General features: G+C 49.1%; 2 protein-coding genes across 10 annotated transcripts in view; one reads left to right on the top strand and one right to left on the bottom strand.

Annotated features, from left to right (window-relative positions):
• The window catches only part of FBXO34 (F-box protein 34), a 40,517-nt gene extending 37,155 nt beyond the window's left edge, over nt 1-3,362 (top strand). For all 9 annotated transcript variants that reach the window (XM_059474176.1, XM_059474175.1, XM_059474178.1 and 6 more), the window contains one exon: nt 603-3,362. In XM_059474176.1, coding sequence (XP_059330159.1) covers nt 603-2,685 — 2,083 coding nt within the window. In that variant the 3' untranslated portion in view covers nt 2,686-3,362. The remainder of the gene's footprint in view (nt 1-602) is intronic.
• A 3,713-nt stretch (nt 3,363-7,075) lies between these two features.
• On the bottom strand, nt 7,076-25,411 carry ATG14 (autophagy related 14). Its single transcript, XM_059475330.1, has 10 exons — nt 25,194-25,411; nt 20,513-20,575; nt 20,334-20,376; nt 19,845-19,926; nt 15,526-15,763; nt 14,640-14,869; nt 14,016-14,133; nt 12,902-12,992; nt 12,704-12,789; nt 7,076-9,828 (listed from the first exon to the last, which is right to left on the bottom strand). Exons 1-10 carry the CDS (start codon nt 25,409-25,411, stop codon nt 9,522-9,524), a joined length of 1,476 nt encoding a protein of 491 aa, XP_059331313.1. The 3' UTR covers nt 7,076-9,521.
• Between the last annotated feature and the right edge of the window lie 1,230 nt (nt 25,412-26,641).

The raw sequence follows: 26,641 nt of genomic DNA, 5'->3' as shown, positions 1-26,641 counted from the left end.
CTGGAAGTCTCCAAGGATGGGTTGGATGGGACTTGGAGCAAGCTGAGATAGTGGAAGGCGTCCTGCCCGTGGAAGGAAGTGGAACAAAATGAGTTTCAAAGTCCCTTCCAGCCCAAACCACTGTGTGATTTTGGGTGATAGGAGGAGATGAGATATCCCCTGGGATCTCTGATTAATATAATTACTCTTGCTAATTTCTCTTTTGAGCTTTAACCACATTTTATCTACTGAAAAGAGCGTGTGTGGTAGCTGATGTCCAGATAAAGCCTGGGACCCGTGTGTGCCTTGCCTTGGATCAAGGAATGAGCAGGCAGGAGGATGGCTCTAGCTCAAGAATGAACCACTAGCTATGTTTTCACAACTGATACAACTTAAACTGGAGGATTTCTCCTTGCAACTGCCTGGAAACAGATTTCTCTAATGGGAAGTTCTCTCCTGCTGCAGGAAGTTCTTCAGGGGTGGATATTGCAGCCTTGGTGGCTCTTTTCCTTTCTCATGTGGTTCCTCTTGAGGTGTGGGCTGGTGCCTGCTCTGGGCCACCTTCTCTAATTCCAGACAGGCATGTTTTGCAACTATAACTTCTTCCCTCTCTGTTTTTCCAGGGTTTCTGGTATGCACTTAAAGCCATATCTCAAGTTACAGAAGAAAGAGCGATCCCCAGAAATAAGCCAGGATTCCCTTCGAGGCCACCAGGGACCAGCACAAGGAGAAAAATTCACCAACTGCACCAAACTGAGCGTTTTCCCAAAACCCTCCCTGGTGGCTCCATCTCAGAAGCTTCTGGGGATTATTTATCCAAATACTATGTGCAATATGAACGGGAAGGGCCCGGCGGACGCTCCGAGTGCGAGGGAGAAGAAGAACACCCTGTCTGCCACGATCCACCAGGGAGAAGAAGGGGAGGGACCTCTGGATGTGTGGGCTGTGGTGAAACCTGGCAACACCAAGGAGAAAATCGCCTTCTTTGCAGCCCAGCAGTGCAGCAGCAGCACCCGCACGGGCTCCATGAAAATCAAGAGCACGTGGGACATCGACGGGAGGACGGCCAAACGCAGGAAAAAATCAGTGGATCTTAAAAAAGCCAAAATCCAACTGGAAAGAATGAGGGAGGCCAACTCCAGGTGCTCCCAGGCGGAGCCGTTCGCCTGCGGCATCGAGCACTGCTCGGTGCACTCGGGCGGCGACGGCGCCGAGGGCGCCTTCCCGGGCCGCTCGCTGTCCGTCATCGAGATGGTGGCGTTCCTGGAGCAGCGGGCCAGCGCCCTGCTGGTGGACTGTGCCAAGAGCTGCACGGGCACCAGGCTGAGCCCCCAGCCCAGGGCCGCCGTGCCCGGCCCCGAGCCCCCGTCCCCGGGCGGGCCGTGCGAGGCGGAGGCGCAGGGCGAGCCCGTGCGCGTGCTGGACATGGTGGCCAGGCTGGAGTCCGAGTGCCTGCGGCGGCAGAGCGAGGCCGGGAGCCTCTCCCGCAACAACAGCTTCCGCAGGAACGTGGGCAGGGTGCTCCTGGCCAGCAGCACCCAGCCCGAGGGGGACCTGGGCAAGGGCGGCCCGCCCCAGGGACAGGCAGGGGTGGCAGGGGATGGCTACGGGGGTCGCTGTGGTGACACCGAGCTGTGGGATGGCGGCGCCTCTGCCCCGCAGCCGTTTCCTTCGGGGCTGGATACCCGGGTGGGGAATGTGAGTTCGGGACTTGCCCAGGCGGTGTTGGCCATGACAGCTGGCAGGAGTGACACTGACACGCGGATGGAGCCCCCCAGGGCCCTGCTGGCCCCGTGTCCCGCTGCTGCCAGGCTGCCACCGGAGCCCCTGCAGAGCAAGAGCGCCACTGTTGATTGTACGTCGAAGGAGCCTGGGATTTTCCCAAAGCATCCTGCTAGGAAGGAGCCCTTGTGCATCAGTATATCGGTCAGCAAGACAGAGGAAGGGTGCAGGAAGGAGAAGCTCTCTGGTTCTGGTGAGGATTCACTCCCAGGGAGGCTGTTTTTCCTCCAGGGTGAGCAGCCTGCTGCTCAGGAGCAGCAGCCACGGCGGGAGGGTCCCCAGGAGAAGCCAGGGGAAGTAGCCCAAAACGAGGATGAGGATGCTCTGGCATCTGGTAGATCGTGTGTCAGCAGCAGTGTCCCTAAAGAGCCATCAGCCCCTTCTGCCCCTGCCACAGAAGGAGCTTTGCAAGTACTTGATGCCTCCTGCCTAAAGCGGCAGGTTTCTCATGACTTTCTGGAGACCAGGTTTAAAATCCAGCAGCTTTTGGAGCCTCAGCAGTACATGGCCTTCTTGCCTCACCACATCATCGTGAAGATCTTTGGGTTGCTTCCCACCAGGAGCCTGGTTGCCCTGAAATGCACTTGCTACTACTTCAAGTTCATCATTGAGTACTACAACATCAGGCCGGCCGACTCGCGCTGGGTGCGCGACCCTCGCTACCGGGAGGATCCCTGCAAGCAGTGCAAGAAGAAATACGTCAAGGGGGACGTGTCCCTGTGCAGGTGGCACCCCAAGCCCTACTGCCAGGCTCTGCCCTACGGGCCTGGCTACTGGATGTGCTGCCACCGCTCCCAGAAGGGCATCCCTGGCTGCAAGCTGGGCCTCCATGACAATCACTGGGTCCCCGCCTGCCACAGCTTTAACCGCGCCATCCACAAGAAAACCCGAGGAGCTGGAGCAGAGGTGGAAGAGGAATATTAGTGCACAAACACTTTCCTGCAAGATTGAGATTGGGAGAGGAGGAGGAGGAGGAGATTCTCATGCCTTGTGCTGTTTACAGTGTATATAATTGTTGTGATTTTTTTTTTTTTCCCCCCCACAGGGCTATGAAACTGCACATACTCAAACACAAGAGCCTTTACCTTTTAGATTAAAAGAGAGCTTTTAGTCCATCTCTGTAAATAACACTATAAAAACTAATTGTACATACAGAGTCTACAGCTGGCTGAACAAGGTAACCCCTACAATGCAGCTATCCCAGTGTTGCGGCTATAGGTGTGTGTGTTTTTAAGTGTCTTGTTTCAAAATCTGTATATCCTGTATAATATATGAATGTTTCTGAGAAGAAACTCTAAATAGGTAAAGGTCAACTTGTTTAAAGAAGCTGCAGACAACTTAACTGGACAACCTGAAACTTAGACTATAGAACAGATCCATTATAGTAGCGTGGCAGTGGATTAAAAAAAGAAAAGAGAGGAATATTATTGTATAGTCAGAATATAAAAAAAGTTCTTGTCTACCTTACCCATGTTGTCTGGTTGGGTTTTTTTTTTTTTTACACATAAATAAAATGTGCATTCTAGATCTGCCTTACCAGACTTTCTCTTGTAAGACTTTTGCCCCAAAATAAAAAGATGCTGTAAAACACGTGGCAGAAACTTGGTGCTGTGCTGTAGTTCAGATGTGCAATGTGCTTTCTCTGGGAAACCTCTCCTCCTACTAACAAAGGAACAAAACCCCCCCAGATCTCTAGTACTTGGAGAACTCCCTGCTGTAACAATCACAGATTCCAGCTTTTCCTTCTGCCTGCAGCAGGGGCTCCTTTCATTGGGAATTCTGGTGCTGGGTGCACTTTCTGGTCCTCCTGCTCTTTGGCTCTTGTGTGGCACCTGCCCTGATACCTGGATGCTCGAGGATGCAGTGTGGGTCCAGCAGGATGAGTGTGGAGTTGCCTTGGCTCTGTGGTGTGCTGGAAGCTTTCCTATCAGCTGTGTGGAATTTTTCCCTTGCAGGAGACTCCTTGCAGTGCTTTGCCTGCCCTGCTGCAGCCCTGGCCTCTCCCAGGGCCGTGGGTTGCTGCTTTCCAGGGGAGTTCAGAGCTTTGTGTCGGATGAACGGCGATTCCTGACGCTCAGAACGGGAGCACAGAGTGTGGCAGAGTTTCCCTGGATCCTTTCCTGTCCTGCAGTGCTGTGAGCCAGACCTCAGCCTCCTGCTGCAGCCCTGGCAGGGTGGAAGGTGGCAGTGGAGCCTGGCCAGGGCAGCAGCTGCTCCAGGAGCCCAGCAGAGCATGGCAGCCCTGCCTTTGCCCTGCCACCTCCCTCCTGTCCCCTCTTGGTGCTGTTCCTCTGCCCTTCTCAGGGCACGCATGGACTCCTGGCTCTCACCATTCCAAATCTGACCTGGTGCCACCTTCCCATGGGGTCACCTCTGCTCAGACCCCGAGGAGCTGCTGGAAAGGGCAGGGATGGGGTGGCCCATCCTGTTCTCTGTCCTTTGCTGCTGGATCGAGGTGTGGAACGCTGCTGGCTGTGGGGCCAGGCCGAGCCAGCCACCCCCACCTGCCCCGGGCTCGCAGGGAGTGACTCACAGGTTTGGAGCATGAGGAGGACAAAAGGGTTTGAAGGCTTTTGTTCTTGCCTTTAACAGTGGGAGAAGGAAAATCAAGCCCTGACAGCCTGAAATGTGGGTTTGGTGAGCTCAGGCTTTGCAGGGAGGTTGAAAGGATGTGCTGGGTTTATATTTTGCCTTCACCTGCTCCTGCCACCCGCCGGGTGTCATCCACCCCTCCCGGAGCTGCTCAGCCTCCCTGCACTGCAGACACGATGACAAGCAGGAGGAATGAAATTAGGAATCTCACAGAAGGGTGTGGCCGCCTTGTAACCGGGAAGAGGAAGAGCAGATCCCTCCTCAACCCCTGACTTCATCCCCTAACGGGGCTCGGGTTCTCCCAAACCCCTCTGCTCCCTCAGCTGCACCTGGAGCAGCAGCACAGCCACCCCCAGGCTGTTGTTTTGCCAGAGCCATCGGCATCAAAAGCCTTCAGCTTCATTCTGATGAGGGGAAAAGGGAAAGAAGCTGCTTTCCTGCTCCCCCACACAAGACCCTGGAAAACTTGAGGCTGACAGCAACAAGGAAAGTCCCTGCGAGGCTGGAATGGAGTGGCAGAGGAAAATATTTTGTAATTAGATAAGGGGCCAGTGAGGTCATTTTACTTGGAACAGGGTGTGAGATTTTGGTCACCTTTGTTGAACAAAGGGAAAAATGAGGATACAAAAATATCATGAGGCTATTTTGTTCCTGGAGCAGGTAAAGCTAGAGGACAATTTGCTGTCCCTACCCCATCCCTGCCCTGCCCCCAGGCTGCCTGGGGAGCGTGGGCTGGTTTATACATCATGTATTACATTGTCTGAGGGAACTGTCCCTCCTGCACAGCATTGCTGTTAAAAATTGTTTCACAGAGCAGGATTTTACATCCAGAAATGAGTTGGTTCTGAGTGTTGCCATGCTGAGCTGCCTGCAGGCTTTTTTTTTTTTCCTGTACCATTGTAAAATGCAGATTTCTGTTTCCTTAAGGGATGGTTCAGGGAGAAGCCAAGTCTGATGAATGTCAGGGTTTGGGGTTTTTTTCCTAAGAAGCAATTTAAAAAAAAAATAAAATCCAGTGTTGGATTTACAAATTTCAGTGTTTAGAACTGAGGATGAAGGACTGCACCATGTGCTTGACTTCCCTGCCTGGGAGCATTTGGAGTGTCTGGACTGAATTTCCAGATAGGCCTGCAGAGAAGTTGTAACAACATTTCCATTGTCCATAAGCTTCCAGTTTTCATCAAGCTCTGGGGCTCTCCTGGCATGGACAGCCCTGTGAAAGGGCAGCTGCCTGTGCTTGGGCTCTTGCTCCATCCTGGCTGTTCTGCAGCAGCTTTTCCCTTTGCTGGGCCCTGGTCCCTGTGGAGAAACCCTGGGCAGCTGCAGCAGAGCTCAGTTCCTGCTGTTGGACCCAGGGCCTGCAGAGCCTGCCCTGTGCAGCCCCTGGAGCTGTTGGGAAAGCCAAGGAAAAGCTCCAAGGGCTGGAGCCAGGCTGGGAGAGCTGGGGGTGCTCACCTGGAGAGGAGAAGGCTCCAGGGAGAGCTGGAAAGGGACTGGGGACAAGGGATGGAGGGACAGGAGCCAGGGAATGGCTCCCAGTGCCAGAGGGCAGGGATGGATGGGAGATTGAGAAGGAATTCTTGTTTGTGAAGGTACGGAGACCCTGGCACAGGGTGCCCAGAGCAGCTGTGGCTGCCCCTGGATCCCTGGAAGTGCCCAAGGCCAGGCTGGACAGGGCTTGGAGCCACCTGGGGTAGTGGAAGGTGTCCCTGCCCATGGCAGGGGGTGGAATAAGGTGATCTTTAAGGTCCCTTCCAACCCAAACCATTCTGGGATTTCCCAGCTGCACAAAACTGCCCTGACAGATTCAACCTGAGGCTCAACTGCCCCTTCTTGCACGGTGGGAATGGTGCTGAAGCCTCACCTGGGGCTGTTTCCCAGCTGCCTTTGGCTGCTCCAGGCAGTCCTGGGCTAGGGACAGGTGGGGACATTTTCAGCTGCTCCCCTGCCACAAACCAGGGTGGGCAGAGGACAAAAGCTGCTGGTCCTGCCTAAGCAGACTTGGCCTGAGCATTGTCTGCAGGGGCTGAGCCAGGCCCGGACCTGGCTTTGCCCGTGACCTGGCTGTGCTGTGACCAAGGCCATGAAGTGCCAGCTGTGTGTGCAGCAGCCCCAGCTGGCTGCTGCTCCCAGCCCTGAGTGTCCAGCACCAGGAATCACAGAGCCATCGGTGCTCTCCATCCCATAACCACAAAAAATGGAGTGGGAGGGGTGGTTTGTCCCCCATTGTGTGCTCACAGCAGCCTGTGAACCACCAGCGCCCCTGGGCAGAGCCTGCTGGGCCCTTTCCCTGTCACTGACACTGCTTCACTTGAATAACTCCATCCTCTAAAAGATGGATGGGCACCTTCCTGCACCCTGAAATAAGCCTGTAATGAGGAGCTTTGCATGCAGAAGGAATCCCCCACCTGCAGAAACATCCCCTGCACACCCAAGAGGTTTACATGTACACTGAGGGATGTGCGTGTCTGTGCTGTGCAGGACTCCACCCCTGCTCCCATGGAGATGCAGTTATTTTATGTAAGAGTATTTTTTATAATGGATATTGCTTATTCCACCTCTGTATGATTGCACTGTAAGAGGTCTGGTCCCTGTGATGCTTCCAAGGCTGGAAATTCTTGTGTACTTTGCCCAGCACGGTGAAAAACAAACCACACAGAAGTAACAGTCATAAATATACAACTTTAAAAAAAAAGTACTGTTAAAGATTTATTGCAATAATACAATAAAACCCCCAAAAAACCAAACCATTTGTGTTTAGTTACATCTTAAGTCTGGAAGTTGTGAGAGGGGGGCCGTGAGTTTCCCCAGGTGACAAGGCCACCCTGGGTGTCCCACCCTGACCCTGCACAGGCACCTGATTTTCAGCACAGGGCTGGGCCCTGCAATCAGGCTCCTCCTTGGCAGCCCAAATTGGCCACCCCAGGTCGCTGATCACCACCAGAAATCCTGGCCAGAACTGAAATTCCCGTGTTCATGCTACACAAAAAGTTTTGTAAACTCTCAGCTGGCTGCCTTCAAATATTTATAATTATGGATATTCCTACCCTCCCTCCCTCCCTCACCCCCCCCAAATAACCTGGGAAACGAATCCTGGTGATTGCACTCAAGGTTTGGACACACACAGTTCTTCCTCAGCTACACATGTGCAAAACACTTTTAAAAAAACCACCACAACCTTGTGTTCTGTTACAAAAAAAGGTTCCATGAAAAGCCCCACCCCAACACATTTGAACACCCCCACGGTGCCCTTGTGCACTCTCAGAGTATGACACGGTTGCAAATAAATTATTTTGGAAAACATGGATAGGAAGAATATGGCTTAGAAAAGTTCTTGTGTTGGATTTTCTTTCCCCAAGTTCAGTGACAGTGCACGAAGCTGAGTCATGGCCTGACCTTGCGGGGCTCAAAGCACAAAGGCAGCAATGAAAAAGGGACTGAAATGCCTATTAAAAAACAACAACAAAAAGGTATTTAGATGGTGGGGTCCAGTGCAAAATCCACGGGGAAGCAAAGGGGCTGGGCTGTGAGCCCAGGCTGCAATACTGGCGTGTGCTGGTGGCTCAGAGCTGTGAGTGCTAAAGTGCTGAGAGCCAGGAGAGCCCAGCCTGGCAGTGGGGCTGGGGCACGGCCCCCATCAGCTGCAGCAGCCCAGGGGCCTGGGCTCTTCTAAAACAAACCCAACTCTGGGAGCAGTGGCAGGAGAGGCTGGCGTTGTCTGACAACGTGTGGAGTTAAGGGTCTTTGGTTTAAAAAAAAAAAAAAAAAAAAAGAGAAAAAGAAAAATGAGAGGAAACTACTGACAAAGGATGCCCGGCTCAGGGCTAAAGAGAAGCAGCTGCCGTGGAGGGGTGGGTGGCACATGGGTGTCACTGCCACCCCTCCTGCGTGGGGACAGGGGCAGCACTGGCCAGCCTGGAGAGGGAGAGAGAAATCCAGCACAAACACCCTGTGAGGTGCTGGGAAAGCCAGCCCTGGAGCTGGGAGCAGGCAGGTTGTGGCCTCTGTCACCACGCTGTGTCCCCAGGAGCTGAGGGGCAGTGCCAGAAATCCTCAGGAGGCTCCTCCTTGGCTGGCCCTGTGGAGGAACTGTCCCAGCCCTAAATGTAAACGTTGGAAGCTCTGCTGAGCAAACCAGCCCAGGGTGTCCCATCCTGCAGGGCAGAGGAGGAGGAGGAGCCCTTGCTCACCAAGTCAGCATCCACCTCCTGGGGTTCCAGGAGCCAGCTGTGCCAGGGGAACCAAACCAACTTCTTGGCAGTCAGTAAACAACAAACCCCACCACGAACATACAATAAAATAGGGTTACAAACACATGTAGTGTGGAGAGCACGTGACTTCACCAAACTGGCTTGAAATGGGGTTTTTCTAATGCTAAAAAGTGGCAGCATGGTGTGGTAACCGATGGATATTATTGCAACAATGCAATTCTGGATCAGCATCCAATGTGGGTCTAGCAAGAGAATGTCCAGTGTTTCTTTGGTGTATGGTATTAAGAGTACAGAGCCTGTGTGCCTCAGCACAACACAAAACTTCTACACCTACCAGTGGAAACAGCATGAAACAAGCCAGTTTTCTATGGCAAAACTGGGTAAAGATTCACAACCAAATCTAAACCAAGAGCAATTTGCTGTGTGAATTCCCTGTCCATGCTGATCATTTGTATTAAAAATATGGCAACAGAGATTAGAAAACATGTTAAAAATGCATAATTTTCATGTCCTGAATGAAAAAAATTTAGAAATACGCATTTTTGCATTATGCAAGACAGATTTAAAACACACACACACACAAAGGAAAACCCTGTAAGGAGTTAAGAAAGTGGGAACTGCATTTGCACCGCTGTCCAGACCGCACCCTGAGCAGCCTTCCTGATCCAAACACTCCAAAATCTGATTCTTCTTCAGAAAGTAGAGCTGGAGGTCGCTGGGTCCTTTGCCAATCCTCGATGCAGACAGAACCAAGACACCAAGTGCCCTGGCAGGATCCGTGGGCAGCACGGAGCTCGTTTACTAAACGGGGCCCTCACAGTCGTCTTGGGGAAATAAAAAGGTTTTCTCCGTTTACAAAACAGAAGTCTGACCTTTCCTTTGTTCCAGGCACTACTTAACTGAATAGGTAAAGGTTGGTTAGAGCCCAGTCAGGGAGGGGTTGCTGGCACAGCCCCGCTAGCGGTGCCCGGTGTAGGCCTTGAGCCATGAGGTGACCGAGGCGGCGGCCGACGAGATCATGCCGCCCGCGCTGCTGCTGGCGATGGGCTGCGACACCTGCGTGCTCTGGCTCTGCAGCATCTCCACCTGCTGGGAGGGGATGTCACAGAACCTGGGGCTGGGCAGGTTCTCCCAGTCCGTGCCCAGGTCCGTCTCCTCGTCGCTCACGCGCTCGTCGCCGCTCTCGTCCGTCTCGCCCGCCGCGCTCGGCTCCACAAACTCCATGGAGTCCTCCAGGTCGGCGCTGATTTCAAAGGGGCCGGACCTGTGGGGAGGACACCATCAGTGCCTCTGCCCTCCCACCCACAGCAGCCTGGGCACAGCAGAGATGAAGTGCCCTGTCTCTGCCAGCTGGCAGAGGGAGCTTGGTGTCACCCCCTTGGATGTGACACAAACACTTGGCCCAGGAAGGGACAGGGTTCCAGACCACGGAGCAGGAACACAAACTTGGTGTCACCCCCTTGGATGTGACACAAACACTTGGCCCAGGCAGGGACAGGGTTCCAGACCACGGAGCAGGAACAGTGGGAGAGCAGCTCTGCTCTGGCAGGGACAGAGAAACACAGAGCAGAGCAGAGAAAGCTACTGGTGATAACTCAGGGCTTCACTGAGGGGAATCCTGCCTTCATGTGGAGCAGCTTTAATTTCCAACACCAGGCCCAGCCAAGCCAAGAAAGCTCAGCTCTGTCAGGCTGTACCTGCACCTCCCAGGTTTGGCACAACCCAGCAGTGGAGACTTCCCACTCTGCCCCAAGCAACACCTCAAGCTTTCTCACTCTGAGGTTGGCCAGACACTGAACAGGCTGCCCAGAGAGGCTGAGGGGTCTCCTGTGGGGACACTCCAAACACAGAATCACAGAGTGGCTCAGGTTGGAAGTCACCACAGGGGCTCATCTGGTTCCATCTGCCTGCTCTAGCAGGGTCATACCAGGGCACAGAATTGGGTCTGAAATGGGTCACAGATGGCTCTGGAATGTCCCCAGTGAGGGAGGCTCCACACCCTCTCTGGTCTCTGCTCAGGGCTCAGTCACTGCACAGGGAAGTTCTTCCTCACGTTCAGGTGGAATTTTGGGCATCAGCTCCTGCTCGTTGCTCTGGTGCCATTGCTGGGCCCCTGGAGCAGAGCCTGCTCTGTGTCTGAGCCCTCCCTGCAGGCAGGGACAGTGGGCAGTGCTCTGAGCAGGGCCATGGCTGCATCCCCAGGGTCCTGCAGGGTCCCAGCTGTGCTGTCACTCAGAGTTCCCTGCTGCCACTGCCTGGTGGGAGAGGCGATTGCATCCTGCCCATCCCACTGCTTTGGGCTGCCTGTATTCCAGGGAAAAAGGTGAATTCCCCACAACAAGCAGAGTCCCTGACAGAGCTCACTCCAAGCCACAAAACTGCCCTGTGAACATGAGCAGGAATTTGATGGAATCATGGAATCATTTAGGTTGGCAAAGACCCCCAAGATCACTGAGTCCCACCATTAAACACAGACAAGAGTTTATCCAGCCTCAGTGGGAGAAGGAGCCTTAAGCAGTGATTTGTCATGGGAAATATTAATCCAGATAATTAAAGCTTGGTAAAATTATAAGCATATGAAACCAGCAGCATATAAAGGAAATTGTCAGGCAACCACAGCTTAGGTATCTAAAGGAAAACAAAGAGAGCTGGTTGCTGCAAACTTTGCAGCCAGCTGAGAAATGAAAGGCAAACACTCCTCTTTCATCATCTGGACAGCAATGGGAGCTCTGCCTCCTGGCAAAGCCTCCTGCTTCACAAGGCAACACAAGAAGGAGTCATCGGGGTTGAGGCCAGAAGGGACCATTAGATCATCTCCAGTGACCTCCTGTCTAACAAAGGCCCCTGAGTCCCACCCTCCTCCCTGTCCTGAGCCCAGCAACTCCTGCCTGATGATGCATCCATCCCAGGAACTCATCCAGCCTCGAGAGGATGACAGAAGGAAACTGAATCCCCACCTTCATTCCTGTGGGTAATTACTGTCTCTGCTAAGTGCATGTGCCTCATTTCAAGCAGCTCAGGCTCTCTGCTCCCAGTGGTGTCTGTAAAGCCTCTCAGCAGCCTGCTGGGTATCTTATCCAGCTCTCCTGTAACCCTTCCTTTTACTCTCTGCACCCAGCTGATGCATGGGGAGCTCTGGGACACCTGCACAGGTGCCCACTGCAGCCCTGCACCCTTCAGAGCAGCTGCTTTCCTTTGAGGACACAGCTCTCCATCCTCTGGCCACTTCCAGCACTCTATTTCAGGCAGCAAGCACAGATTTTTGTCAAAATCTTTTACAGAGATGTGGCTCCCCATGTCTGTGGGCTGGCTCAGTAGGGACAGATCCAGAGAACACAAGGAAGTGGGAACAGGCAGCTCCTCTTAGTGGCACTGCAGGTTTTTGAATAAAACCAGATCCATACAGGAGAACAAAGCAGAAAAGCAGATTTCAGAACATCACTCACTGTGTTTAAGGGGGGAATAAAACATCAGGCACATCAAACAAATATTTGCAGACTGTCTTGGGCACAAGTGACTTGTGTCTGGGTTATCCCAATGGGGAAATCAGTGTTGTTTGCTTTCTTATATTTAACTTGTAAAAAAAAAGAAATAAATTATTAAACCTGGTGTGTGCATGCCAGAACTGATGTTCTTTTCATCACGTTCTCAACTAAGAGATCAGCTGTCTTTAATCTTAATTTACATATAAATGAGTATTGTTTAAAGGGTCAGCTTTGGTCTAGGCAGTTCATTGACTGCAAATATTCTGGGAAAGGTTTGCCTGGGATTCTTTTCAGGGTTTGTATTTCTGGATGCTCTCAGGTATTTGCATGTTGGCAAGGTGTGGGCAGGGTCACACTGGGAGCATGGCAGAGCTGCCTGGAAAGGAGTTCCTGCTCCTGGCTGTAGGGGAAATGAGTCCATCATCACTGCAAAGCCTCCAGCTGAGCCTGCCATAGGCAGGAGCACAGCAAACACACATCTGTAAATTTAATTCCCTACTCAGGAGCCCCTTTTTCTGTCCAGTCTTTCCTCCTCCTGGACCTACCCTGATTTCTGTGCTGAGGACTGATCTATAGGCACACCAGAAGAGAATTTCCCTCACAAGTAACAAGGCAAAGGCATCAATTCCAAAGTTGATATTTTGCTTTTCTTACCTGCCCAAGTTCTCGGTGTCTGGGCTGACCAGGTACATAAGGTTCCTGAGGGTATGCAGGGGGTGCAACAGATCTAAATTTACATGCTGACATGGGGAAGGGAAAAAAAACAAACCATGATCAGGTCCTGAAGGAAACCAGCAGGCAGAGCTGATATTTAAAAAGCTATTTAAAGATATGAAATGTGCATCCCCCTACCTGAGAGAAGCAGAGGTGAAGGATGTTAGCATTCAGCTTTTTCACTGCCCGTGTGAACCTGTGTCTGCTGAGATTCTCTCCACAGAATTCACTGTTAAAACACCACACACACAAAAACACACAGAAAACAAAATGCTGTGAAAATACAGCATTTACTGGAGGCATGAGCATTCCATGCCCTGGCTTCCTAACAAATCCTGGAGTAAAAATCCTCGCAGCGAGCACTTGTTCAAAGTCTGCAGCCAGTTCTAGAGTGCTGAGGAGATTAATTTTAAACCTAGCAGGACTGTGAGCATTTTATCAGCAAGCTCTGCTTGACCTGGCCTCACCAGTTTGCACAGGACAGGTGGTGGGAACTGTAGGGAACTCAGATCCACCTGAGCCAAACTGTTTCAGATCTCCTTTAAAGTCTTGCATCACTTCCTGTTCCCAACCTTTTCCTTCTGTGAGGGCTGAACACCCAAACAAAATCAGAGAATCACAGAAGGGTTTGGGTTGGAAGGGACTTTCAGATCACCTGGTTCCAACCCCTGAGCCACAGCAAAAAGCTGAAACCCTACACAACTTTTGTGCCCTCAGTTTGACAGCCATTATTTTAAAACACTTTAAACAATCTCAGCAGCACATCTGAAACCTGTGGTGCAGATCCCAGCTGCTCCACACAGACACCAGAATTCTAACAGTGCTCTGTTATGGGGTTTGCTCCTAGGATTTTTATGCCATTGGAATGACACTGCTGCCATGCCATGTTACAGCACTTGTCCCACAGCACAGGAGGCAGCAGAGCTGTTCAGGAGCTGCTGGACTGGGCTGGGATTCTGTGGAGCACAGTGAAATGAAAAGTGCCATTTGTGCACTGCCATATTTCATCTCTCATGTGAGGATGCTGAATATGTCAATTAGAGAGGTGTTATTTTCAACTCTGATGGCTGCTCTCCCTCTCAGGAAATAAAAAAGGAGGGAGGGACTGTTAACTGTGGTCTAAAATCCTGCTAGCTCTCCCCTCAAACAGCACAAAAATCCACAAGCCACCTATATTATCAAAAGCTGCTCCAATTAATGACTTTTTTGCTCAAACTAAGGTCACAGATTCCCCTGCTGTGTTTTTACTTGCCTGTTGCAGAGCTTCTTGGGAAGATTTACATCAAGTATGAGAGACAAAGTGTTAACAAGCTGAGTTGCATAGCACAATGCTGCACTGATAGTATGAGCAGGGTTATTATGTTCCATATCTGAAAGAAATAAAAACAACATGAAATCTTTGTTTTAAATGAAGTCTTGGTGGGTGTGTTAATATGTTCCTGGAGTCTACTCTGGAATATGTCATTTCTAAGCAAGGAGAACAGCCTGAATCTAGCAATCATTTCCAGTGAAATCTGTCAGAAGTTGGAAGAAAATAGTAATTCTTGGAATTCCTGTTAAGATGATGACATGTGAACTGTGTCAAAACTGTGAATAATTAACTTCCTCTATTTCACTGTGCTGTGCATCCCAGTGAGAATTTCATGCAGAAGAAGATTTCAGCAGACCAGTCATAAAATCACAGAATGCTTTGGGTTGGAAGGGACCTTAAAAACCACCTAATTTCAACTGGGCAGGGAATCTTCTCCTAAAATCCCTAATCTGGCATTTATTTCTGGCTCAGGCTGAGAACAAATAGACCAGTTTATTGCTCCTCATTGCCTTTTGTTGGCACCCAAAGTGTCCCAGCTGCCTAAAACCATGCCTTGCCCCTTACCAGGTCCCTGTGTAGTCTTCTTCTCCTCCACCCAGCTGTAGTAAGCAGAGTAGTCGCCGTTGTTGGGGAGGATGATCCAGGGCCCCGTGATGCTGATGCTGGTGTCCCCGTTGTGGTCGTCGCACACCCACCTCCCCGACAGGTATGTGGTTCTGCGTGCCTCCGCCAGCTTGCTCACAGTGCTGGAGGTCATGGCATTGTCACTCTCTGAGGACACGTCTGCTGGGTCCCTGCAGGGCCCACAGGGGGTGCAAACAAGTGGTTGGCAATGGAATCAGACACACACTCGGCAGGCGCTGAGCTGGGTTTCACCCAGGGCAAAGTGCCGGTAGGAACGCTCCTGTAAAAGTCCTCAGTCCCAAAACTGCTGTCATTTGTTCATTGTAGGGTTTTTGTTTGGCTGGTTTTGTAGAATCCAGGAATGGTTTGGGTTGGAAAGGACCTTACAGACCACTTCTGCAAAAGTCCTCATTCCCAAAACTACTTTCATTTGTTCATTGTGGGGTTTTTAATTGGCTGTTTTTGTAGAATCCTAGAAAGGTTTGGGTTGGAAGGGACACCTCATCTCATTCCACCCCTGCCACCTTCCACCAGACCAGGCTGCTCCAAGCCCTGTCCAGCCTGGCCCTGAACACTTCCAGGCATGGGGAATCCATATTTTAAGGAACTTTAACACTGGAAATGCAGCTCATATCTCTCAGTGGGGAGATGCAAGCACCTCCAGATTCAGATTCTTCCATCCTGGACCTCCATTTGTGTGTGAGACCACAACTCCTCCTCCTCACAGACCCTAAGGGAGCCAGACCACCTACCTCAGACTGACACAACTCCCTTGTGGGTGCCTAAAACCAAGCAAAAGGATCCCAAAAGGACAAGCCTGCCATACCTCATGCTTGTCTTCACCTCCTCCATGGGGAAGATGACCGAGGTCAGCTCCAGGATGTGCGCGCGCCGCAGGTTGGCCAGGTGCTCGTACTGCGTTTTCAGCTCGTAGGATTTCTTCTCCACCAGGTCTCCCAGCTTCCTGTTGTGCTTCTGGATCTTCTCCTTCTTCTCCTGGTGCCTCTGAGCCCTGCGATAATGCTTCTGGTTCTCCTCTTTAATCCTCAGCAGCCCCTCTGTGTCTGTGAGAGCAGCAGCAGATGTTATCCCTTGGAAAAGGAGCTGGGAAGGGCTTGTAGGAAAAGCTTGAGAAAAGCTTTATTAATATTTATGGAAAACAAGATCTGTGGCAGCTTAAAACAGAAAACCCTGCTAAACTATGAACTTCTTCCAGCTGCTCAGTGGTACAACTTTTTAATCTCCTCTGGAGATCTCCGAAGAGACTGCAACTGGGATTATTCTTTCCCTATCTTTTACCCAGCTATTTCTGGATTTGGAGCACAAAAGCCAAGATTTCCCAGTTTAATTAAACTCCTGAGCTAATCATCCTGACAGAAATAGCCTGACTGTACATGTTTGCATCGTGCTGGCCAAAAAGCCCTGCCCTGCTTGCAGCCAAAATCAAGTGCAGATAGCATCTTCACTCACCAGTCCTGGCACCTGTGCTGCTGCTGGTGTGGGTTATTTGGGATTCTCTCATGGATCCCAACAGTGCAGCTCCTTGTTCCCACAAGGGAACATTTGCTATCTCCCCATCCACTCACAAATGGGAGTTGTGCTCATGGGCTGAAGGGCTGCAACTGCCTGGATTCACTCCACATGTGAGGCTTGGAAAAATACCCTGCAAGAGCATCTTAAAGCATCCCAGGCTGGGCCTGATGATCTTAAAGGTCTTTTGCAACCTTGATGACCCCAAAATCTGTTAATTCAGATATAAAATAAGTGGCTGCAGTAATGAGAGTCAGCCACTTCTGTCTTTTAAAAGCACAGGGAAAGATTTCTTGTGCTCTCCCCAAATTCACATTTAAAACTCTCCCTGTGCCCTAGTCTGAGGTGTGCCTGCCCCTGCAGACACAGAGGCTGCTCTCTCTGAACATCAGGAATTATTTCCAGTCATCTGATCTGCTGCAATCCATGGTGTGTCTGGTAGGAAGGAAGATCTGGTGTGTGGGAGATGCAAAGTCCCAAATTAAAGGAGGTGAGAAAAGCTCCTCCATGAAGATAAGAACTAATAATCCTCAGGTTTATATAATATAAATAAGTGACCCCTGATAGAGGAGCAGTAGAAAAATCCACTTTTCTCTGAGCAATGCCAGAATCCCTATGTGTCAGCTATAATTCCCTTCCCTTTAAGCAGTCCTGTAACATCAACAGAAAATCAATTAACACTTGCAGTCATATTCCCAAACTCTCCCTTTGCAAAAAGAACAGGAGACAGGATGAGGAGGAAAAGGTCCAGCTGTTCCATTTTCACATTCATGTTTGACTTGAAAGGCTACTTTTTCAGAGTGAACTCCCTTCCCTGCAGGTCCAACAGCAATTATTTGGGAATAGGGGAGACACTGCACTGAAATTTCCTCTTCAGCAGTCCCAGTGCACACACAACTGTCCTGCCCTCTGCACAGCACCTCTGCTTCATGAGGGGATTAAAAATCTGTCCCCAGGAGAATTTCAGCACACCACTGTGTCCCACACACCTGCACTGCCTGATAAATGCAAGCCCAGGCACACTGATCTCTGCCCAGAGAGCTCTGCCAGGGATTTGCAAGCCTGTCTCCTTGAACTGCTCTGCACAGAAAGAAGGCAAACACACAGATTTTAAAACATTATTTTAAGCACCACCAGTTATTGAGGTCTCCAGGAGAGTCAACTCCAAAAGCAGGAACCCAGTGTTCTAGAAATGGTTTTTATTTCAGAAAATTAAACTGTGCCACATCCAATAGCAGAGAAACAACCTTTTCACACTTTTTAAAGTGACCAAGTTGGATCCTGGTCTGTTGGCTACTCACAGCTAGAATTCATTCCTGGTCTCTCTCCAAAAGCAACTGAGCTAACAATAGGTTAGTTGGGCAATAGTCAGCTCAGTTTTTAGGTTACATCTGATCAAATTCACTGTGAGTCAAGAGAAGTTGCAAAAGTTGCAGATAATAAATTCCACAGAAGAGTGGGAAAATGGAGAACTCCACTCCCTGGTTGGTCCTAACTCTGCCACCTCCAGAGCAGAGCATTTTGAGAAGAGGTGACTAATTCCTTAAAGTCACACTGATTTCCTCTTCTCCTTCCTTCACAGGCAAAAGACAAAAAGTCATAATCTAATCTCCATAACAATAATCTTCTACCCACTGAAAAGCTTGTTTTTCTTCAACTTCCTCTTCTCTAAACCAAACATGAATTTTCTAAGCTGTTGTATTTCATTTCCAATGCTCAGACTTTCCTCAGATGATTTGTATCTTTCTTAAATTGTTTAAATTGGACACCAGGCTTCCACTGAAGCAACAACAACACCTGGCACAGCAGGATAACTGCTTCCATCTTAAATACAGCACTTATATTAGTTAACCCAGAAAGAGGCCTGAACCTTTCTGGAGCAGCACAGGATTGATAATTTTTATTTAATTTGCAATTCCCCAGATCCCTTCCTGCCAAATCTCACCACCATCCCCCATTCTGGGTTTATGTTTCTCTTTACAACAATGTGTACCCTGATTTTGTCCTTTCCAGATGATGCTGTCTATTTATCTGCATGTTTTGATTTTGGTCCTGGTCTCCACAGAAGTCATTTCACCATCCAGCCTGGCTTCCTCCATTCCACCCTCTATTCTGCTGAGCTATTATGGGAAATACTGCCAGGAACTGGGCCAGGAACTGCTGAGCTCCACCTGCCTCACCTCCTCAGCTTGACCAGCGCCACCACTCTTTGAATGAAGCTTTTCTAACCTTTTGTGATGATGACCTTGCAGGGGTTATACCCACAGCAAATTTTGTTTGCTCACAATTTCAGGCAGTGCCCAAATCCAAGCTACGTGCAGCTTCTGCTTCATCCTCCACTGCAGCACCTGATCCCCACTGAGGGGTTGATTTGACATGGATATCATGACATAAATAACAAAAGGTGGATTTGACATGAATACCATAACCAAGTGATGGCTGTTTTTACCTGTCAGTTACCAGCAGAGCCCCCTGGGTGTGTGACAGGATTCCTGTGCCATCACTCTGAGGTTCTGCCTTGCTGCACCCTTTGGAGGCAGGAACTGTTCTCAGCTTCCTCGCACACCCTCACAGGCTCCCAAGTGCTCCACAGACCACCTCAGCTTCTTCCTTGGCTTCCATAAAGCAAACCAATGTGTAGCTATCTGTTTCCTCTCCTTAGCCTGCAACTGAGTCCTCTCATGATGTCAAATTTAACCAGGCTAAGCAGCTGATCCCATTGTCTCTTTGCAGGAAGATGAAGCAAAGGCAGCACTGAATGAATGCTCAGACTTTTCTGCACTGTTATTGCTCTTTCCTGTTAATTAACACACTTTTCTGCTCCCTCACCTTTTCATCACCCATTCATTATTGTTACTACCCATCTCCTTTTTAATTGAAAATAATTTTGCATCTCAGCCTTTTTGATTTTTCAGCCCAAGCCCGTGCTAATCCTTTATGACTCTTCTCAGGTTCTGCCTCTGCTTCCACTCTCTGTATGGCTCCTCTTGAATTTCAAGCCATAAAAATATCCCAGATTCAATCAATATGCTTCTGAATATGCTTCCTCTACTTCCCTTGCATGTGGATTGTAAGGAGAGCTGCACATTCTCTTCTGAAAAATGACCCTGCAAATTTAGTGTAAAACAATCTGATGGGTTTCAAAAACTGAAGTTTTTGAATGGAACCTACATCTTAATTTCAGTGACTCTTGCTCAAGTAGGACTTTAGGATTTTCAGACAGGTGTGGGTTAAAATTCAGCAGTTTCAGGAAATCTGTGACAGCTGCAGAGCTGTTTGCTCCTCCTTATCAAGAGGAAGTGATCAGAAACACTACACTGAATAAAGCCATCTCTGGGGACACAGCCAGAGTCACAGGCTGCTAAGCATTTGCTCTTAAAGCTGCTGCAAAACCATCTCCATCCAGCTGAATAATGTCTGCTGTTTGCTAATTAAAACCCAAGCATAAAAAGGCCAAAATCCACTCACTGATTTGCCTTCAAGTTGATTTAGGAAGCAACTCTTTGGAAATTCACCATTTTTTAAAAAAACTAATGCTCAAATTCACCTCAATTGATTTTTCACTCTTAGGCACAGGGAGATTTTCCACATCACAAAAGCACAGGCATTACTCACGTCTTGTCATTTCATCATTTTCCTTGCAAATGGTCTGTTTCAGCTGCTCAATCCTCATCTTGCAAGACATTATTTTCCATCTCTGAAAAAGAACATTCAGCAACTCTAGGGCACAAATTACTTCAAACATGCTGAACTAATGATTAACAGCAAAGCCAGCAGCTTTAGTGCAAAAAGTAGCAGGATGCTCTTGAATGGATCAAAGAACTAAATATTTCATACAGTGTTTTGTGCACAGAAGAATGCCACAAACAAAATGGTGCTTAGTATAAAGTGAATCAGTAAAAGAAGTTATTGAACAAATATCTAGTGAGAAATGAAAAATTCAGACAGCTTGGAGCACTCTGCTGGCAGAGCCCATTTCAGTTTTGCTTACAACAGGCTCTTTGGTAAAGCAGCACAACGCCCTCAAGGTAAACTGTAACTTTAAACTATGAGATCTAGGAATTCAGAGAGTTTAAAAACCATGGGACACTTGGAGCAACTCACCAGCTGATCAGTTATTTCTTTCCCTTCCATGGCCTTCAAAACACTAGAGGAAAAAAACATGATTGAAAATTTTATGACTATCTGGACTTCATCTGTCTGCAGCAACAGTGTGTTAAAAGAGACTGTTTCCTTTTATGAGATCTCTTAGCTTTTATATCAATTTAATAAATACAACTTACTGTTTTTGGAATTCTCTCTGTTTGGTTTTAAGATGCATCAGCCTTTCTTTCTTGTCTGAAAACCTGGAAGAGATTAAATTCTTTTATTGATATTTTGCACAATTACAGCACTGTAAGTTGTATGAAAAAGAGAATAAAATTGAAGCCTGGAGATTCTCCAAACCTCAGCTATCTGTCTTGATCTGGGGGAGTTAATGGCTAAATGTGTAAAACTCCTGCAGAATTCTAGAGCATGAGTCTCACTGGAATTGCAACAGAGCCTCTAAGCTGGAGAAACATCAGAGTGTTGAGCTATCAAACAAATAGCAAATTTCTGCTATTTCTAGATTTATAGCTTAGCAAGAGCAGTGTTTAGTGTGTTACAAAAAACATGGAGTACTTTAAAAGGCCTCCAGTCACTGGAGAAATGAACAGCACTATCTCACACAGCCCATGACCCACATGTCTGCTTCAGCTCTGCTGCACTGGACTCCAGGGTATGGGAACTGATCAGAAAGGAATTTTTTCAGACTCATCACCCTGTGTTTTCACCCTTTCAGTATACAGAAGCCACGTTCTGCCCCCTTATTGTTCCACAATTCATTCTATTTTTCTCTGCAACACACAGAATTGATGATTTCATCCTACCAGAGCTGTGACATTTGGAGATTCTCCATCCCTGCAAGTGTTCAAGGCCAGGCAGGATGAGGCATGAAGGTGCCCGTGGCAGGGTTGGAACTAGATGGTCCTTAAGGTCCCTTCCAACCCAAACCATGTGATTTTATGATTTACCTTAATTTCATGGACATTTAAGCTTTATTTAGAAAGAATAGTACAAAAAGGCTTGACAGGATGACATCTTGGATTTCCCTCTCTATTACTCTGTGGATTTGATTTCAGGCAGAACTTCAAAATGCTTCAGTTTTTTCCTTCAAGTGCTGAAAGCTTGGTGACTACCTTTGGATTCACAGTGTGTGTGACCACCCTCCCAGATGACATTAGCATTACAACAACAAAACCACTGGCTGCTGCTTTTGTAGCCAAGCAAAAGAATCTGCTTTCCTTCCAAAACAAACCCAAACCAAATGCAGGTGCTTGGCACCAAAGCCAGAGGCCACACGTGAGCTGGAGGAATGTGGTGCAACTGGAGGCCAGCTGCTCAGCCCAGCTCATCCCCTCTTCCTGTGTGTCCTCACCCCAGGAGTCACCCTGGAAATGACAAAAGGCCCTGCATGAGCCTCCTGTTTACCAGAGAGCAGAGCACACCTCCTGCACCCCGACCTTTGGCTGCCACCAGAAATCCCCTGGCCCAGAAACGCAGAGCTCACCCAGGCAGAGCACTGGGCTCACCTGGCAGTTCTTGGTTTCTGAGCTGGATTTGTGGGCACAAACCCTGAGTGAACAGAATCACCCAATCCTGCCCATCACAGCAGCAAAAAGCTGAATGATCTGCCAAAGAACAGAGGAATAAATGAAGTTCTGGCTGTGGAGGGAAGACAGAAGTGTTTGTGGAAGAAATTGCAGCTCACCACGCGCTCCGGCAGCGATGTCAAACAGCTCCTACCAACCCCTCCAGCAGCCTCCTCCCAAGCAAACATTTCCACTGCTTTATATAGCTCTGATTTCAACTGCACTGCATCCTGCAACTCCTCCTTCTTTATACATCTTTAGCCTTTCAATTTGGCAAAGAAACAAAACTTGGGATGAATTATTATAGGAACTCCCATCAAATGTAAATTGAGAGGAGAGCACATCTTGAATTACCCATGGAATGTTTCTCTTTCCTCAAGTCTTATCACATTAAGGTGAGATTTTCTGTGGTTGCCTGGCTTATTTCCACATGTTCATGATTAGAGAGAAGCAACCAGAGAGAGGGGCTTCCTACATTAATCTACATATTAATCTACAGGAGTTGATTAATGCTGAAGGAGCTGAGGGCACACTATTCACTATAACTGCTGAAAAAAATCACTTTTCCCAACCAGAACCCATAGCTTGGAGAAATTAGCCCGGCTCAGACATCACAATTACACTGAGTTTGGCTTTTGCCATCTGCAGATGCACAAAGCAAAGCCATTCAGCAGTCTGGGGAACACACTCTGAGAATTAATGCACACACCAGGCTGGAGGACACTCCCAGGAGGAAGGAGAAGCTCTGAGCTGAGACCAACACCAAGATGCCAGCTTGGCTTTTGAACACACAACACATTAGTCATGAAAGGAAGGATGGCAGTGACTGTTCTACTGCAGGACTTCTGGACTACTCATCCTTAATTGTAGCTCTCCTGAAGTCATTAATCTTAACAGCTCCTCAGTCTCTCCCCCTCACAGATACAGGGTGTGATTTTTGCCAGACAGATGAAAAACTTCCAGTTTTACTGCAGTTCTTCTAAAAGTTAGCTCACAAAATAGTCCCGTGAAATCTGAAATAATTAGAACATGAAATGGTTTGTCTTCATATAAGGAAAATTCACAAGAAAATTCTAAAAATAAATCACTGTTGGATAGAAGGAGTAATGCTTGGTTTCTTTCTATTTAACCAGGAAGATAATGATCCTTTTCCTCCATCTGCAACAGTTCAAAAAGACAAATGGGAGGCCCAAGTGCCCCCAAACACTTCCACATTCTGAATTTCTCACACTGAGCCACTCAGCAAAGCCCCTGCTATGACACTCCTCCAGCAGTGGCCAATCTAAAATTAACCCAGGCACTACTAGAAGGCATAAAATAAATAAACAAACAAACAAGGGTGGCTGTAAACAGCAGCTGAAAGGCCCTGCAAGTGAACTGCACCTGTCCCTGCATGGCTCTGCCCTGGGCACCATTTCAAACATCTCCCCCTCTCCCAGGGCTCACACCACAAGAAATTCAGAGACACCCACACAGAGCAAACAAAGAAAACTGACCCTTTCCCCACTCTTAAATCATTAATTCCAAATATTAATTAGAGAATGCAAACAAAATGTTTCAGGCATGGTTTAAACATAATCCCATTATCTTCAAAACCCAAGCTTTTGTCCCTACACAGAGTTCCTGCAGCCACTGTGGATATTTAGGTTGCTAACATTGTGTTATTCACACAGGAGTGCTGTTCCTTTAATTCATTAAAATAAATTTGGCATTTTTAACGAATTGCACTACTGCAATTAATTGATGGAAAAGTTCTGAGCAGCAGGAGAAACAAAGCCTGGGGAAATGGAGTGTGTAGGAAGGCCCCAGGTTAATACAACAGCAGTGACCCCCAGAGATGGAACCGTGATATCCGGGAAGAGAAGGGGGAAAAAAGACCAAAAAAAAAGAAAAAAAAAAGAGATTTAATCCTTGCAGTTAAAAAACACAAGGTAAATATACAGCCTTTCAGACAAATGGGGCAGTGAAAGCTTCTCAGGAAGATGCAGTGACAACTGTCAGACAGAAAAGCTGATCCTGTCTCATGTGAGAAGATAAAGAGGGTTTTCTCTTACACTGCTGCTTCTGGTACTTTGGCTAAAGCTGCTTCTTTATGACTTCATTTTCCTGATGGGCAGAGACTTCTTAAGCCTTGGTTAATACAAAACAACAGGGCTTCAACTCTAACAAAGGCTACAATTGAATTTCTATAATTAAACCTGATGTTTAGCCAAAAACTTAAGGCTGCAAAAGAGAACAGGAAAAAACCCAAACTTGGTTTATATTCCAAGCTCCATATCCAACCTTTTAATAGAATCTGCAGAAAACCCCAAGCAGTTCTCACACAACTCCACGTTTCCCACCTATTTTAGCCAGGCTAAATCCAGTTTGTGGTTCTCCAACACAGCTTTTTTTTCCATTAAAAAAGGGAACAGACAGACAGACTTCAGTGACAGACTAAAGTCTGAGATCTTCAAGCTGACTCACGCTGGCTGACAGCATTTCCCCACCGCCGTGGGTGCTGGTGGGTGAAAGGCACCACTGTCCCCGTGTTCCTGGGGACACAAGGAGCCTTTGGAGCGAGGACACGGCCACCCCACACCCTTCCCAAAATAGCCCCAGGAATCGCTCCCAACGAGGCACCAGGAACACGGTGCCAGCCAAGGATCAGAGCCCTTCCAGACATGGCCCTGGGGACTTTTGAAGAATCTGGGCTGGACAGCAGCGCTGGAGGAGCCACCTGAGTCATTCCAGGAGGGAATTTGTTTATGGGCACAGCGCTCACCCACGGAGAGCCAGCGCTCCTCTTGCCACGCCATGAACTCAAGTGGATACTTTTTTTGTCCACGTTTATGGGTATACACACAAGAAAATGTTTATTTTCTTTCTTATACACCTTCCTAACTTTGCTTAACGGTTTAGAAAACGACTATTTCAAGAAGTGTTGACGAAAAGAGGTAAATCGTATGAAGCAACACCGAACGGGTCTCTGTGCCCTGAACTGCCTGGAGCTTCTGTGGCTACATCGCCACCGACACATCTGCACCTGACCGAGTGTTACTCGGGGTCACTCCTTAATTATTATTATTAAAAATATTGTTATTTCAAGGCTCGTACCGAGGGTCCTGTGTCCGCCCCCAGTCTCAGGGTGGGCCCGGCGGCCCCCGGAGCGTTCCCCACCCACACCCTGAGCCCCCCGAGCCCCGGGACAGCGGGGAAGAGGCACAACGCGGCCCCCATGCCCGGCCCCGAGGCACAGCGACCGCAGCCAGGCAGGGAGAGCCCGCCCCGCTCCCCTCAGCGCCGCCGGTACCTCTCGGAGTCGCGCCCGTCGAAGAAGACGAAGTCGCCGCTCTGCACGCACTTGGCGCAGGTGAGGCGGCGGCGCGTGGTGTTGCAGAGCGGGCACCGCTCCACCGCCACGTAGAGACCCTCGGCGTCCTCCTCGGCGCCGCGCAGAGCCCCGGGCCCGGCGGCGCTGCCCCCGCCCGGCCCCGCGGGCTGCGGCCGGCGGCCGCTGGGAGCCGCCATGTTGGGGCCGCGGGTCACGTGGGACGCTGTTGCCGGGCAGGGCATTGTGGGAAGGGGTGCTGAGGCGGCGGGAGGGAGCGGGGGAGGGCGCGGGAAAAATCTTGATTTTTAATAAAAACTTCGCCCTTGGCCTTCTGCGGGAGGAAAGGGAACACCGCTGGGATCGGCACAGAGCGACGGGGGTGTTGTATTCCGGTTCGTGGGGCTTCACAGCGGGTAGCCGTACCATAAGCAGGCAGTAACGCTGCTGTGGGGACTGCGGCTCCCAGCGAAAGCGCGGTCGTGTATTTACAGTAACATCCAAATCGCTTTGTCCAAGCGGCAAATACCGAGGCACATCCTGAAAACCGACAGAGGGAGGTTGCCACAACCCAGCCTCCATGGCGGGGCGACGATGAGGAGTTTAAGACAGAGGATGAAGGAGGGTTGAGGAGAAGGGACCTTAAAAATCATCCAGTTCCAAGCTCCTGCCCTCAAAAGGAGCCCCTTCCACCATCCGAGGGTGCCCAACCCCTGTCCAGCCTGGCCTTGGGCACTTCAGGGATCCAGGGGCAGCCACAGCTTCTCCGGGCACCCTGTGCCAGGGCCTCACCACCCCTTTCTGAGTAAATATTTTTTTCCTGCTAGCTAATATTTCCTAATAGGAACCTACTCTCAGTTTGAAGTAATTTCCTCTTCTGTCTGTAGGCCATTAGAGGAGACAGAGGCCACAGAAGACAGAAAACTTAAGCAATACCCCCACATGCCCCTTCCCAAAAGAAACACAACTGCAACAACGCATTACCACACATTACCTTTTTTTTTTTTAAGAGCAATTCCCAGCCTCTATTTCCCCCCTTCCCAGTGTTATCAAACACTCAGCAGGAACAGCACTGTGGAGGTAGAACCAAGATACCAAGATTGTTGTTTTTAAGACAAGAGTTACCATAGCAAACATTAACCTAATCAGTAGCTCAGTGAAAAGGCACAGAGCCCATTTCTTATCTCTAAGGCTTTATCTGTACTTCTAAAGAACACTAATTTTACCACTGAAATCATGTGGCAAGCTCTTAAGCAAAAAACCGTGATTTCTTGAAGAGGGCTCATCTTAGATAAACTTTTTTCCCCCCCAACACCTCAATAAAACGAGAGTGTTTTCACTCACAAAACATTATTCTAACTGAAGCTCATCAGCTGCTTCTACAGCTACAGTGCAAATAAAAGTCCAGCCCATGGCTGTGGAAAGCCTCC

The sequence above is a fragment of the Ammospiza nelsoni genome, chromosome 6, assembly GCF_027579445.1.
Source record: "Ammospiza nelsoni isolate bAmmNel1 chromosome 6, bAmmNel1.pri, whole genome shotgun sequence".
Taxonomy (NCBI): Eukaryota; Metazoa; Chordata; class Aves; order Passeriformes; family Passerellidae; genus Ammospiza; species Ammospiza nelsoni.
The sequence above is the reverse complement of the archived record's forward strand: the minus strand, read 5'-3'. Positions and strand labels throughout refer to the sequence as shown.